This window comes from Ruditapes philippinarum, unplaced genomic scaffold, assembly GCF_026571515.1.
Source record: "Ruditapes philippinarum isolate M1 unplaced genomic scaffold, ASM2657151v2 ctg4072_1_1_1_1, whole genome shotgun sequence".
Classification (NCBI taxonomy): Eukaryota; Metazoa; Mollusca; class Bivalvia; order Venerida; family Veneridae; genus Ruditapes; species Ruditapes philippinarum.
The window spans coordinates 45,291-62,031 of NW_026860750.1; the positions used below are offsets into that span (position 1 = coordinate 45,291).

At 32.6% G+C, this 16,741-nt stretch overlaps 1 protein-coding gene across 1 annotated transcript; it reads right to left on the reverse strand.

Moving 5' to 3' along the window:
* Nucleotides 1-214: 214 nt before the first annotated feature.
* LOC132713264 (aggrecan core protein-like) lies at nt 215-7,464 on the reverse strand. The gene is made up of 8 exons (XM_060695776.1): nt 7,308-7,464; nt 6,253-6,367; nt 5,206-5,316; nt 4,278-4,350; nt 2,059-2,325; nt 1,232-1,513; nt 842-1,012; nt 215-320 (listed from the first exon to the last, which is right to left on the reverse strand). The coding sequence occupies exons 2-8, from the start codon at nt 6,358-6,360 to the stop codon at nt 289-291; spliced, it is 1,044 nt and encodes a 347-aa protein (XP_060551759.1). The 5' UTR covers nt 6,361-6,367; nt 7,308-7,464; the 3' UTR covers nt 215-288.
* Nucleotides 7,465-16,741: the final 9,277 nt, after the last annotated feature.

Below are 16,741 nucleotides of genomic sequence, written 5' to 3' on the forward strand. Positions count from 1 at the left end.
ATGTTCATATTTTATGTGAACCAATCAAAAATTTCGTTTCATAATGCACTAGAAATAATTAGTGTTAAAATCTGGATACAACTACTATTTGGACTCCTCTCTAATTTACATGAAGACAAACCACAATATAATCATATTTCTACTTTGTTATGTCCTTACAACACATTAAAGGTTCGGGAAATGAAGCATATCTCAGTATGACATAACAAGTTTCTTTTTAGTTGTATGTTTAACATTTTTATTCAACAACAATGGTAAAGATAATTGAATCACGTAAGATTACTGTGTTCAGCCAACTAAAGCTGCTCCATTCACTGTACCTGCAAGTGAACAAAAATGTAGACTTCCAATTTCATGATATAAACTAAATCATAAGCACAATTATTATACGATCAATAATATATTACATGCATTTGAACCTTTTAATAATGTTATCTTATTATTTTTTTTTGCACGGTACAAGTTATTCTAGCATAGATGAAGTAACTAACTGAAATAACATAAACAACCAATTCTTAACATTTTATATTTTACATTTTATTGTGAATGATACACATAAGCTGTGTGCAATGCAATTGTTTGTTGTATTTAAATTTGATAATCTGTAGATAAAGATTTTCATTGCTTTATTCAATATTCTTACGAATAAAAAGCTCATTTGATCACATTCGCCGACTGTGATTTTCATACGCTTTAAAATACTGAAGCATAAGATATGTTTGCAGTAAGGAATGTCCTGATGTCATAACTATGTGTAAATATACTAAATGACGTAGTATTTACGTTATTATAAACCAAAATGGTGTAATATTTTCGTTTACTTAACGTTATGACGACATACCGTATTCACACACGTATGGGTGTCTAGGTTGTAGGAATTCCATGAAGGCCATAGTCGACCCGCATTCCATGTCATCCCAATGGCCGTTATCTAGCATTACAACACAGTCTTCCCGAGAATGATGTGAGCTCTTGCGACCATGTCTCCAGTTTCTATACGAGTCATGCTCCCCTGTTAACAAAATTGATCAAAAAGATTTATATATCATTAGATAAATATTGAATTTTAGTTATTCTTACGGATGTAAATGAATGGGATAAGCCAAACGTTTAATACACACGATATCTTCAAGCAAACGATTGTGACATTGTGATACTTTACAGGTCAGTTTGACAAAATTAAAGATTAATTTAATAATAAAATAAGTCGAATAAATGAAATGATAGATACCAGATGACCAGGTGAAGTGTTCTTCATGACCGAGGTCATTCAGTCCGATCCAGAATTCTTTTCCGTGAAAATACTGTTTTATTAACATATTAAGGAAATGATTTTCACTCAGATTGCTCAGAGTTGCAAGGTGACCTCTTCTAGCTTTGCACATTTCATTAGCATGGAACCATGACACTGGCGTGTTACAAACCTCGTAACAACTGTGCTTATATTGCCCTAGTTTGAATCCATTAATTAATGAGCCCCGACGTACATTTGCTGGACAAAGCTCTAAATGACCTGAAAATATACTATGGTTCATTTAACTTAACACTTATAACAATTACTTTACTACAGTAACTGTTGTCACAATCTAGTTTTTGTAATGGATTCTAAGTATGACTGACACCTTTTGCAATCTTAGATATATAATGGACAGACGGATATTGCATTATGCACAACAATTTATATTAGTACAAGGTACGAATAAGTAAACGGAATTATTTCTAGTAAATATATCTTCAATAGTGTAAAAAATGTTAATTTGCAATTTAAATCTGAATGCTATCAATATAAATTATCCATATGTAATCTAAAACTGAATTTTTTGTTAGATTTCGTGATTATTCCGTAACGGTCTACGTCCTACCGTTACTGTTTGATTGTAAAGGTGCGAGATGTATCAAACATATTTTTCACCAAAACAAAATATTTTTAATTTAAAAAAAAACCCAAAACGTTCAGAAATTGACCTTCATAAAGCTATTTGTATGATAAAAGGCACGTATGATACCACGATGACGGTGCCTTTAATTACTGTGTTCTTATAAATTTACCATACAAACCTATTGTGAAATGAGCAGCAGTTGGTATTACAGTAACATGATGGTGTGTAGTAGGACTATGCGTTACATGAATTGTTGATTGCGTTGTTTTTCTTGTTGATGTGCTATGTGAAGTTTGGCGATATGTTGTTGATTGTAACCCGGATGTCGTGTGGGAATTCATTTGTGTAGGATTAGAAGTGGATATCCCAGTAGTTACTGCATGTGACGGCTTTGTCGTACTCGTCTGTCCCGGCTTCTGTGTGGTTGGTGGGAACATTGTACTGGCTTTTGATATAATATAAGAACCAATATAATGCATAAGTATGATGAGCATAAGTAACTATCATTCATTCTTTAACATAACTCTATTTTTCAAAGGATGGAGTTCATGGTAGTCTTACTTCAATGCTTTCCCGCGAAAAAGTTTCTAACATCGGCCAATATCGTAAAAATTCGGTCATTTCCGGAACGTTTTTGTTCACAATATTCGGTATTCATTAATTCTTAACTGTTTATAAACGGAATTTATTGCATAAGTGATTGTAAATAATCTAATGCCCAAGATTTTGAAATAATAACGTTCCGGAAACAACCGATTTAATACGATATTGACCTATGTTAGACTTTTTTGGCGGGAAAGCATTGAAGTAAGACTACTAAGTTATTACACATTAGCCAATACAACTTTCTAAAGCAAGTATGAACATTTGAACATATGCATGTCATATAATTTATTACTAAATGATGCGTAATGGGGATGTTTCAATTAATTTCTTAATTGGTATTTATTACCAAGCACTCTAAGATACAACTAATTAACATTAGAAGAACAAATGACAAATAATATAAAGTGCATGATAAATTAAAAGAATGATAAACTTCAAATTTGATATGCCAAAAGAATTGCTAAAAGATTCAACACAGATTTGTAGCAGCAGATTTATGCAAAATGGCCCTAACTGGGAAAGTTACACTGTGGAGATATGGATATATGTCATTCATTGCATGTAACAAGAAGGTTTTACGGGCGGCCTAATACTCATTTAATAAGCACAGCTTAAGTTATACATATCGAACAGAAGAGATATTTTATTACTTGATTTAAGCAAAACAATATCGCCATCATATTACCTAATACAAATACGACATATGATTCACGAATTACACATGACATGAACATATTCGTATAACTGAAATATAATGGTTTATGAAATGTGACAGTATTTAATGAGACAGGAAATTTCTTATGTATTTACATGTAAAAGGTGATAAAATATATCATACAGATTATAACATGCCTAAATGAAATAGGTAGAAACAACAAAAAGGCTAAGATTTATAAATTTGGTATAAAAAAATTGGTAATGAGAAGAAATTTACAAAGTAAGCATTAAAATGTAATACAAGTTGCCAAAGAAGTCGAAACAAACAAAGAAGAAAACAAATTGTTAAATGCGTTTATTCATTATCGGGAGCTGCCTTTGCCACTTATGTCCTCTTTTGCCCATTCGTCAACAAATCTGGTACTGTTCTTGCATTTCTCTTCCTCAGTTTAAGAATGTTATTTCAAAATAAAATGAAGAATACAGGAAAACATTTTACTAGACCTTGTCTTTCATTTTTAAGAATCCTTGAAATGCATTGTATATAATATAAACTATAGCATGAATATAAATTCTGAGAAATAAAACATGTTTAGACTAACTGAAAAATCATTGACAAGTTCGATTTGTCACTATTTTATACGGCCAACTGCCTAACTATATATCGGGCATCTTAAGTTTTGTAGATGATAGTCGAAGTTGTTGCAGGACGAATTCAACTGAGCAGCATCTTTAAGCTTATTTTAGCTACTTACCTACAGAAAAATATGTGTTACATTTGATCATCAACATAAATGATTTACACTTCTCAGTGAATATCTACAGGCTTTTCATCGAGCAGTGTCATACATTATTTAATAAATAAGCCTTTCATTTTAGCAAGCATTTTATGTAGTGTTAACATGTATGAATACACTGTACAGCAATGTTCATTGTACGGAGATCAGTGAAATTTTGTCTGTAAGTTCAGAAGTCATTTGTCATTTACCCGAGATAGATTTGTGTATTTTCGTTTCAATTTTCATGAAATAAGCCAAATAAAGTACAAATGGCATTTTGGAACGTCCCTCGTAAGATACCCTAGTAATGTAATTGATAGAAATATATATCATATCATTATTGTGACAGGTTTACCTTTGTCTTCATCTGGTATTGTTCCTTGACACTGAACAATATTTACTAGAGCATCTGTTTCTATGTAAGCAATCTGCAAGAGAACATCTAAGAATAATGATAATGCATGTGGGATTAAATAATGACCGTCACTACTAACAATTGTTAATGTCGCTTAATCAGACATGCATGGAATAAAGATTATCCTTGTATTAGATATGCCCCGATAAATAAATATTTAAATTCAATATTTGAAAATAAAACAAAACAAGTGATAGGGGATAATCAAAATGGTTTAATGGTTTCGACAAGAAAGCGTTATGCATATCCTTTGCCATAAAAAATCGACGGAACGTTTAAGGAAAAAAAACAGAGTATTTTAGTGAGTCTGTAAGAAATCCGGCACCAACGGAAATGTTTGTAATAGGACGTTCTTCAGTAAGTGACATTTTGTTTCGGAAGACATATTAAAGGGATAAGTATAAGTGAAAATTTTGCAGAGCCAGTGCATGTTTCCAGTTTAGCGTTTTGAGAGCACTATTTGGACTCCTTCTTTTTCTCTATTTGATGTTTTCCAGTACTGTCTTTGAACAGACTCAATCAAACCGAGTATGCAACAATTGTAATCTGATAGTTTTGAAAGTTCTTTAGGGATTTCGTTTTTCGCTGCGTTGTAGCGATGTTTTCTCTTGTCATACTTTTGAAACTGGTTTTTGATGCAATAAAAGTTTTGTTATTGCTGTTTGATGCAATAACATTTTTACTAGACATCGAATACAGATAAAGAGTTGTCTTTTGTAACATGATTACAGTTACTGTCTGATTTTTTGGAGGGCCAGCTGTAGATGGTAGACTTACAAAAATGTTCGTAGAAGGCATTTGAACGCAAATACTTGGTCCTGATCAAATTAGACTAAAGTTAATAAACATGTAAAAAGTTGAAACTTACCATATGATAGAACTGGACGGCTATCCACTGTTTGTCTAACTTCGGCTGTGATACTAGAGCTTTGCACTCATCTTGATATAGGAATCCCAGTGGCATTGAATTCACTGAAGGCTAAAACATAATATAACAATTGGTACTAACATTGACTCTGGGTCGATATTTGTCGTTTATTTTTTATTTACATTGCATCGTTTTCAGGATTAATAGTTTTGGTATTTTTGTCTTTGGAGAGGCACCCTTTATCTGGCCTTATGCTTTTCCCGTCTATATGCGGTTCCTTTCGATGCTTTTGCTTTGCGGGAAGTTATTGCTTTGCGGGAAGTTATTGGGGCTGCATTTCGTGAATATCGATTTCTTTTGTTGATCTTTGCTCTAATATTTCAAACATAAAATTTCGTTTTGTTCATGGCCAGCATCATATAATAATATAAACACGAAGTAGTATAATCTATGTAACAAACCTTTCATGCATATATATTTGTTTTTGTTTGTATTTTTGTGTGTCTTTTTCTTTTGTTGTTTTTTTTTGTGTGTGTGTTTTCCCCATAATATTGCAAATTCTGATGAGTCTATATTACGATGATCGTACAATAAAACGTAAAGGAATATTCTATATTGCAAACATGTATCTTCAAAATGTGAAATTGTAAACAATGCGAAAAAAACTTGAGGAACAGAGATAAAGCGATGCCTCGCTACATTCCAATTATTCATTAACTAAACCTCTTATCTCAATACAATGTTACAAATTAGTTATTTAAAAGTCTCTAGTTCGATCATCATAAGAGACATGATTATTCCATTACACTATGTCTCGCGCATTGAGTCTAAAAGTCACGACTGATTCAGAAATCCTGTGAGATTTGTAGGCGTTCACTTTGTAAGAAAGTTGATAATGACTTGTTAGTTATCCAGTCGAGATCTTCCTCGACCAATATAAATTAATAGATGTATTAATACCATAGCAGTCTCGTACTTCTATGCATATAAACATATGATGAATCTAGCAACAAAACGGAACAGATAATAAAACAGATAACAACATACCGTTCCGTATATTTCTCTTTGTGTGTGGTGACTACATACACATAAATAATCACTTGATACTTCATTTACAAATGTTATAATGAATGCGAACATGAATATATAATCCATGATCAATCTGAAATAAATAATAATTTCTACAAGTGTAATGAATTAATGCCCTCAAGTGATATGCAACCGGTTCATTTTCGTGTTGACACGATGTACGAAACATACGTTGATATTGTGTACTCTATAAGTTAAATATTATTTTGAACGTATTTCAAAATCATCATCGGCATCAGTGTACTAAATTGTACAATCTCTTATTTATTATCAAAAATTTGGCCCAAAGAATTTAATCAATCAAACTGATCAAAGTAATATGAAAATAAGAATTATCATATCATTCATTATAATGGTTAATAAGACAAACATTTGTTAACAATTTGGTCACAGTGAAGAATTCATTGCAGCGCTTAATAAAGAAATAAATCACAGATACAACCGAACCTTAAGTTTACGTATATAGTTGGTAAAGTCTTAAAAAGCTGTATCAATAATGTCTTTGTAAATTTCAAACGGAATGAAAAGACAATTAATATTTTACATAAAAAAGTCGTGGTGTTAAAGTAGAGTAAAACAGTCATAAAACAAAGTAAAATTGAATTCTATATTTGAGCCGCGTCACGACAAAACCAACATAATGTGTATGCGACCAGCATGGATCCAGACCAGCCTGCGCATCCGCGCAGTCTGATCTGGGTCCATGCTGTTCGCTTACAAACTCTAGAACAAGTAGAGAAACTGACAGCGAACAGCATGGGTCCTGATCAGACTGCGCGGATGCGCAGGCTGGTCTGGATCCATGCTGGTCGCAAACCCATTATGTTGGTTTTGTCTTGACGCGGCTCATTTATGTTCTTATCTAGACGTTAAAATGAAACGATGACTCATTCATGTGGTACATGTTCTTGTAAAAACACGTTCAACATTAAAACAAGATGTTATTGTTAATTAAAATATAAAACATATACATGAATTTATGGTATATTGATACACAAGCTCAAAGAACAAACCTGTTTTGTCCCTGGCTATCTCTGTGCCGTTGGTAAAGTTATATCCGATTATCACATTAATGAGATAAATAACTGTCATTTAGCAAGTAGGTCAAAAGTTAAGATAAAAAATTTAATAGAAAAATTTTATTCTAACCTATTACAAATGTCATTTATATTTAGCACTATTTCAATATATATGCATCATGTTACATTTCGTAATACCAGTCAAAAATTATTCTTATTTCTGTTCACTATAAACAATCACACAATAATCAAGATGTGCCAGGTTTTACTGATTTTAAGGAGTTTTCATATCGACATATAGGCAAAATTAAAACTGTTCAATAGAATTTCTTTAAACTTGGCATGTTGTTAGAATATGATAACAGAAACAACATTTTAAACAGAAAATAATTGGGGTCACCGTTCTCATTTTCGACTTATCTGCCCTTGAATTGGACTTTTAAATACAAGGGCAGATAATTTACAATGAAGGGAAACAATTCAATTTTTTTCTTATTTTCATAAAGCTTACCTTCATTTTAGTCGATGTGCAAAATTTCAAGAACAAATTTAGAGTGGATAGTTTTTTCCACTTCTTTTAACCTTTGCATTTTTTCTTTAAAAAATGGCCTATTTTTAAGAATTTAAAGTACCTTTATTTTCATTGAAAAAAATACAAAATCAATGTAAACAGAAACGATATTAGGAATTGATTGTTATTATGTTTTGTACTCAACAGTAAAAAGAAAAACATAATCCTGAAGTAAAAACAAGAATGCATTTAAGTATGTATAAGTTATCTGCCCTTGAAATGACCTCAAATAAGTAGAGAAGTCTGATTCAAGGGCAGATAACTCAAAAACGAGAACGGTGACCCCAATTTTTTTTCATTTAAAATATTTCTGTCATCATATTCTATCAACATGCCAAGTTTAAAGAAATTCCATTGAACAGTTTTCATTTTGCCTATAATTTTATGTCTTTATGAAAACTCCCGAAAACCTCCTTAAAATATTTCACTACACCAAAAGATTTTTTCTTTATCAAACGATATACGTTGTAACTATATATCGGTAATTATTGTTACACCCCGTATTTGACATATTTAATAAGCATCAATCAGACATTTTTAAAAATGTCGCGTTAAGTTAAATATCACGTAAAGTTAAATGCCACGTTAAGTTACATGCGACGTTAATAAGTTAAATACCACGTTAACTTAAATATCACGTTAAGTTAAAGATCACGTTAAGTTAAATATTACGTTAAGTTAAATGTTACGTTAAGTTAAATATCACGTTAAGTTAAAGATCACGTTAAGTTAAATATCACATTAAGGTAAATGTCACAAGTTTTCAATGGCGGTTTGTAATCTACTAAACATCATAATAATGTATTCTTAGAATGGTGGCTAGTTTACGTCACGTCGTGATTTATGTTTAAAACAACAATAAATGACCTTGTCGAACAGTCCTGTTTTCACATTTTTGCAGTAGGTGCATGACGGAAATTAGCCACCATAGAGTAATCATTGCGTTTACAGTGGTTTTTTTTTATATACCTCACGTTCTTATTTTCTTCTTAATTATTTTGTAGTATTTTAAATTGATTAAATGTGAAATTTATTTATGTTATTTTAGTGTTTAAGATTTGTTTTTTTTAATTTTGATTTTTCATATTAAACCGGATGTTTTCTGAATAGCGTTGTTAATGCCCGTCGCTAATCATACGATAATCAGTTTTAATAAAAGCATGGTATCGTTAACATAAAGCATATCGATAAATATTAAAGGATTCTAATTATATTGATATTGAAACAATACATTTCAATGATGTTCTTTGTTCTGTCTTCAGTAAATATTGACATTTGGAATATGGTATTTGTTTTCCTGTACAGTAAAGATGCTGCAATTCTCATCGAGTTATTCAATATCTTAGGTTTTGTTTCTAATTAATTTTCCTTGTAATTATTAAACAAAACATGCAAAACATTTCAAATTGTAATTTGAGATTTTAAGTATTTTTTTCTTTCTCAATCTCTGTTTAATTACTTTAAATGACATTGTGCACTTATTACTTTTAATGGTTTGAAATGTTTAGAAGTCGACGCTTTAATTCAGTATGATTTTAACAATCAGAGTGGGTAATGGTACACATATAACGTTTAATCATATTTATGTAGTACTGTATCAAACATTTAGCTTAGTTTCTCTGCGGTTTACAACTCAAAGGGTTCATATTTTAAGACAAAAATTCTAACAACAGTGTCGGAACTACTTTTGAATTCATGCTTATTAGAATAGGTCTTCCTTCGTTTTAATATTTTCTACTTTTGTTAAAAATATATTTATCAAAAATTAAATAATGTTATAAAAATATTTATCATAGCGTTTGGAAAGACAAGGTTATGTAACCAATATCTTAAAAGACTTCTGTGAAAAGTGTTTTATTGAAGTTTTACCGAATTTCTCTTACATATGCTCATAGATGCTGAAAAAAGTAACTGATAACGCCATTATTATCATTCACTGGTCTGTGATATTATAAAGCAGTATCAATTATCTTTATTGAATATAACAAGTACTCTCTGGAATGTTGTATGGTCTTTATTTAGCAACATAGCTATGCATCATTGTCATGGAGATATGCATTGTTTTAATTGAATCTCAATTGAAGCACAATTAATATATCTTTTCATAAACACAGACTATCATATCGCAGTTTAAAGCTCTACATTATCCGAGAGCAAATTCCATAAAGCATATAACGTCTAATTGAGGTAATAACAAAACTAACATAGTTCTGTGCGTTCTGGACAGTGATTGTTAAACAGTGGTTATAATTGATTGGTATTAAAGGGTTTTTGAAAAAAAAAAACATTTTCACGATTCAAAGAGAACGTATTGATAAAGATTGATTTCATTCTGTTGAATCTTGTGAGTGAATAATGCGTATAATTAAAATTAGTTCTAGCGTAATTGTGAAATGGGTCATATAATAAGTGAAAGTGCTGCCAACTTTAAAACAACGTATTGTAGTTAAATACAAAATATATATGGATATACAACAATTAGTTACTTCAGTTATTGATATATTTCACAAACTAAGCAAACAAAAGGATGCTTTACTAGAATGTACGGCATTTTAAAACATAACAGATAAGCAATATTTTACGTATTTTCAATGCTAGAAAGCATGTCAAACTAGACAAAATTTAGACACTATGAATTACAAAGTGTGAACAAGTTTTGAACTAATTTTCAAACTGACGAAAGTTAGGAGGACCATTGTTGTATCAGTCCAGTTTATTGCGTGTTTAACAATGTAAGAGACTAAAACATAAACACGGGCCTCCATTGAAGATGAATTCTTTGTCTAGCTCAAGATCTTACGCTATACATTCAACACGGAAATCCAAACTCCGCGACTATTATGAATCTGACGTTGACTATGTGTTTACTATTTTTGAGGTATGTACGTCTTCTATTTACATTTTAAGTTATGTACCGGCAAGTGTTACTCTTATAGAAATGTTTACGGTTTACGTCTTGTTTGTGTTTGTTTGTTTTTTTTTTCTTGCATGTTTTCCCTTTCTGAGTTACGTTTGTCACATGTTTACATTTTGTGGGTACGTCACCTTTAACTATACATGTATTTATGATATGTCCTTCGTGTGTTTTTTTAAGTATGTATGTCGACATAATTACTATTTTTGAGGTATATATGTCGCGCATTTAATATTTTATGAATGTTCATACGTGTTTAATATTTTTAGGTACTATATACTTCTGGGACGCACGATTTACTACATACTACTAACATTGCACACTAATCGTTGCTTTATTTGTATGTTAATCTTGTAGATGTATGAACTAAGTGTTGAATATTAAATCATATATGAGCCGCGTCACGACATAACCAACATTGTGCGTTTGCGACCAGCATGTATCCAGACCATCCGCGCTGTCTGATCAAGATCCATGCTGTTCCCTTACCAACCCTATTACAAGTAGAGAAACTGATAGCGAACAGCATGGATCCTGATCAGACTGGCTGGTCTGGATCCATGCTGGTCGCAAACCCATTATGTTGGTTTTGTCGTGACACGGCTCATATTTGTATAACGACAATTCATATATTAACATAGTTCTAAATATATTGTTAATATTTATTTAAGGCGTTACAATTTCAATTAGTGTGAGGTCTCATTATATGTACAAGTACTTTTATATGGAAGACTTGCAGCATTTCTAGTGATATGGTACAAAAGTGTAGATTTAAGACATCAAATAATTACGAACGTTGATGGAAATTGTTTAAGCCATCAGTTATCGACATGTTTCTGATAAAACCTTCATTGAGGAATACCTTATAAATGCTTATAAATTAAATGCGGCATTAAATTTGTTTGATGTTGGATATTCTAATAGACTTAAGATGTTAAGCATGTCTGAATATTTAATAAATTTTGAAGGATATAGAAATTATCGGGCTTATAATAAGCATGTATGCAAGTCGATTTTTGTGCTTCAGAAAGTAGTTAATATGTCTCTTATAAAATGACCTTAAACAACAATAATGTTGGCTGGTAAATGATGAAAATGAGAGAAACCCTACAAATAATATTGCAACAGTACGACAAAAAGCACAAAATATGAAACTTCAACCCCATTAAAATCAAGAATCAAAATACTATGTTTGAAATAATGTCTTTTTATTTCCTCTATTTACATCAATAGCATCAATACAAAAAACAGACAATTAACCTTATATTAATGACTTTGTATCAAGGAAAACAAGTTGGTGTTGCGTGCCAACTATCTATGCTCTGTACCCTGTAGGTTTAGGGGAAAAGGCTTTTAAATCATCTTTACTATTTTACTCTATGTTGTTTAAGTAACGCCCAAAGTCCTTCCCCAGGCAACGTTTTTCACCAGGGTTTTTATTCTTTTCACTGGAAGGGATCAACTAGGCGACGATAAAGCGTTATAGGTTTTAGAATACTACAATATATTTTTCTCTTTAAGTCGATATAAACTAAGTTTCCCCCGGGGCGGAGCAAATTTGATCTTCTTTCTGCACATCGTCTCATAGCTATAGATATATCTGCCGCATAATTTAGATTTCAAGAGATACAGAACGGAAAAAAAATTTAGAAATTCATACATAATGGCAAAGTGCGATATAGACCTTGACCAAAGGTAACCCAAACTTATTCTCTGCCCATATTCTCGTTATGGTTAATATTTCTATTAAGTAGTTTCAATTTCCTTCATTTGGTCAAAGGACCCGACATTGCAGACGGCCGGACTGCCAGATGCATATAAAAGTCGTTTATATCTATAAGCTTTAACGCCCCACTCACATTAGAGTTTTCGACCAGTAAAGACCAGTTCACGATCACTAGTGACCACTGGTCGCGGACAATCTTTAAAACGTCTTACGACGGTCATCGGTGATCATCGATAGTCGCAGGTTATCTTATTTAGGTCCCACGACCAATTTCAGTCGTAGAGAGGTTTTTGACTAATTTTGTTTGGGGTCCTCCTGGGCTCCTTGCCACTGACGCTTGTTACTGGGTCGGGTGGGGGCTGCGTTCATTGAACGCCGCCTTTCCTTGTTGATCTTGTCTATCATATTTTGAGCTTGCACAAAAACCTCTCTGCGACCAAACAGGTTGCTAGTAATCTAAAACCCCAGTCACACTAGAGCTTACGATTACTTGCGACCACCGGCGACTTGTAAAACTGACGATCATCAGCGATTGTCTGCGACCAAAACCATTTTTGCACAAATAAATTTACTTTTGCTAGTATCGTAAGACAAGTCATCATTGACAATCGCACGACAGGTCATAAGTAAGCGTACGATGGTCTCAAGATTGCCTGGGATTACTTACGACTACCCGTGACATAACATGCGATCACCTACAACTTGTCGTACGAACATCACACGATTACTAAAGACTACTTAAGATTATCAGTGACTAGTGGCAATTTGTAAAAGACTGTCGTAAGATTGTCGCACTTCCGAACGACCATCGTGCGACAGCCTTAAGACCTTATAAGATCACTAGCGACCTGTTTGATCGCAAGGAGGTTTTTGTGCAAGCTCAAAAACCTCTCTACGACTGAAATTGGTCGTGTGGACCTAAATAAGATAACCTGCGACTGTCAAAGATCACCGATGACCGTCGTATGACGTTTTAAAGATTGTCCTCGACCAGAGGTCACTAGTGATCGTGAACTGGTCTTCACTGGTCGTAAGCTCTAATGTGACTGGGGCTTTATAAGGTCTTAGGCTGCCGCACGATCGTCGCTCGAAAGTGCGACAATCTTACGACAGTCTTTACAAATTGCCACTAGTCACTGATAATCTTGAGTAGTCTTTAGTTATCGTGTGATGGTCGTACGACAAGTTGTAGGTGATCGCATAGTCGTAAGTATTCCCAGGCAATCTTGAGACCATCGTACGTTTGCTGATGACCTGTCGTGCAATTGTTAATGATGATTAGTCGTACTATAATCGCAAAAGTAAATGTATCTGTTCAAAGAGGGCTTGGTCGCAGACAATCGCCGATGATCGTCGGTTTTACACGTCGCCGGTAGTCGCAAGTAATCGTAAGCTCTAGTGTGACCGGGGTTTAAATTATTAAAAAAAGCTGTACCTAGTGCTTGCTTGGTTAGCAACTGCCGTACGTCAAAAGTAATTCTTTGATAAATCACAGTCATAAAATAGGACAATCGTTTAATCTAATGAAGTTTGTTTTGCATCAAGGGAGAAAAAAGGCCGCAGTGGAGGGAAAATATAGACATAAACTGATATATTATCGATAATCCGTGCTCTGAAAAGTGTTTGCCTTTCAATTAAAAACGTGTCGTTTATTGACTTTTGAAGCAATTATTTACCTAAAATAATATCAATCACAAATATTATTACGTCATTAAAGTAAGTGATCATTACAATGTGCTGATATCGATGTCGCAATGCGGTACCCTCTGTGATAATTCAGCAAAATTAAAAGGATTGGTGGCAGCACGGTAGCTTTATTGTTATCGGCTTTATCAAACATATGAATAAATAGAAGAATAAATATCCAATAATTAAATCTTAATTTCCGTAAAACTGTTTGTTGTGATCTGAAACAATTTACTCAGAAATTTCGAAAGTTAGATGAAAATATGCCATATCTTTAGTATTTGTGACCGAAAGATGATAATGCATCTGAAAAAATACTTCGCCTTGCATGAGATTCTTATTCGCGACCATTGTCTAAAAGCAAATAACGACCATGCTCTAGAGCAAGCCTAAATCGATTCCGTGGTGCATTTGCCAGAGAGTTTACTGATAAAAAGTGGAATAAGAGTGAACTGATTGATACGTGACAAACGCTATTTAGAAAGTCACCATTAATGATAAAGCAGTCCGAAACCATTTCGTTTAATTATTTAGATAATGTTTTGCTTTTGAAAGAGACTATCAAAGTGCAAACATTTTACATTTGTAATGTCCAGACAGATGTAAGTGCATTTAAATCACCTCATGTGATTCCAACTCATGAACGCAAGATTACAAACCCGCAGGTCCAATTAATCGATTCCCATAACGATGTGCACATATACGACCTTATATCTATTTGTTCAGGTTTTGTGGCGAGGCAAAAAAGTAACAATTTGACGCAAAATTTATGACTTATCTTCAAATCACGAAAAAAAATGTAAAACAAAGTTTGAACAAACTCGTGTCTGGTCGTGTTTACATATTAAACACTAAAATGCAAAAAAAAGATAAGTCACATAAACTGTATTAATCTGTCATGCGTGTAAACCCTTTAATTGTTTTTCCAACGCCAAAAATAACTTGTACAATCATAAAGTCAGACTATCACCGTATAAAAAAGATTTGTTAAAACCATGTTGAATTGGCATACTATTGGAAGAAGAAACTATGACCCACGTGACTTAAAGGATTAGGTATTTATTACTATTAGCGATGGTAGAACAACTGGACGAAGAAATGTTTTATGTTACAATATACAGTTATATTCGTATTGTTGACGGATATTTGGATGTTTGGTTTTGATTTTTGGACAGATATAAGTTTTTACCCAGTTCAAAGGCTTTTTAAGTTCCTAACAAAGAGAAAACAACATTGGTTGAAAAACAACTAGGTAGTGTGCATGGGCTTACCAACATCATGATTTCCTTTGATTTCCATTGAAATTGACGGTGTATTTACGTGTATTTATTTTCATTAAATTTCATCGGCATATATTTATGATTTTAGTCGTTTATAATAAATATCTGATTAAATTGATATATAATGGTCACAAAGCAGTTTTCTACAAGATGTATAGGTATTTGTGGTTGGCAGTGTATATATTCGATTCTTGTTTTCTGCTGTTTCTGTTATGATTTATAAAGCTTACAAGACGCTTTAAACAAAGTGTTAAGCAGAAACACATTGTTATGTATGAACGACATGAAGCTTTATTTGAGATTTATAAATTACCAACCTCCAGTTAATCATCTAGAACTTTCACTAATTGATATTTCTATTATGACGCTGCTCGAAAGGGCAAACATTCAATTGTTTATCGCAACGAAATGAATAGGTAGTTGTATACAATGTACGTTTTATTTATTTTCGGACTACTTTTGGATGTTTTATTGGCCACTGTCTATTTGATAGGTTACCTTTGTTTATGTATTTGTTTAAGGTTAAATTTCAGATATACAGTATGAAACAAACAATACTTTCGCATTCCATGGGGAACATTTTCATTTGTTTTATAGACCCTGAAATATGAGGTTATTTGGTGTCAAGTTTGTACTCGTTTTACCTTATACGTTCTAATTTCATGTTAGCAATATAATTCAATACAGAAAAAGGCATACATGTTCAATTACAAGTGTGCGTTTTACACTTCAAGACTCATCTGTTTATTTGAAACTTTTAAACTTGTAAAACTGGCAAACTGAGCCGGAGTGTAATCGCAGTCGTTTTATTAAGCATGTCATGAAAGATTTAAACAAAATAAATTATCACGAAGGTGATTGTATAGCCAATAATGTGCCATCAACATACCAATTGTCATTTTTGTAAACGTTGGCAGTACCACGAAAAATTCAAAGTCTTATTTAACAGGAATAAAAGAAAAACTAGAAATGTGTCATGAGCTGACAGACGGAAAGTGTACCAGAGAGACGGACGAACAAGGACAAATATGCCTTTTCCCAAAGTAGTAACTGAATTACAAACGGAAAGGTAAACAAGTTAACTGTTTAAGAATATAAACATGATCTCTCGTCTCAATAACAAGATGTAATATTGTTTATGTTATACAGCATTAATGTTCTGAAACTCTTAGAGACTTGGGAAAACTTCTGATTCTACATTACCTCCCTTTGATTAAGAAATTTAGCCCGTATTTATCATGGCATAAAGTT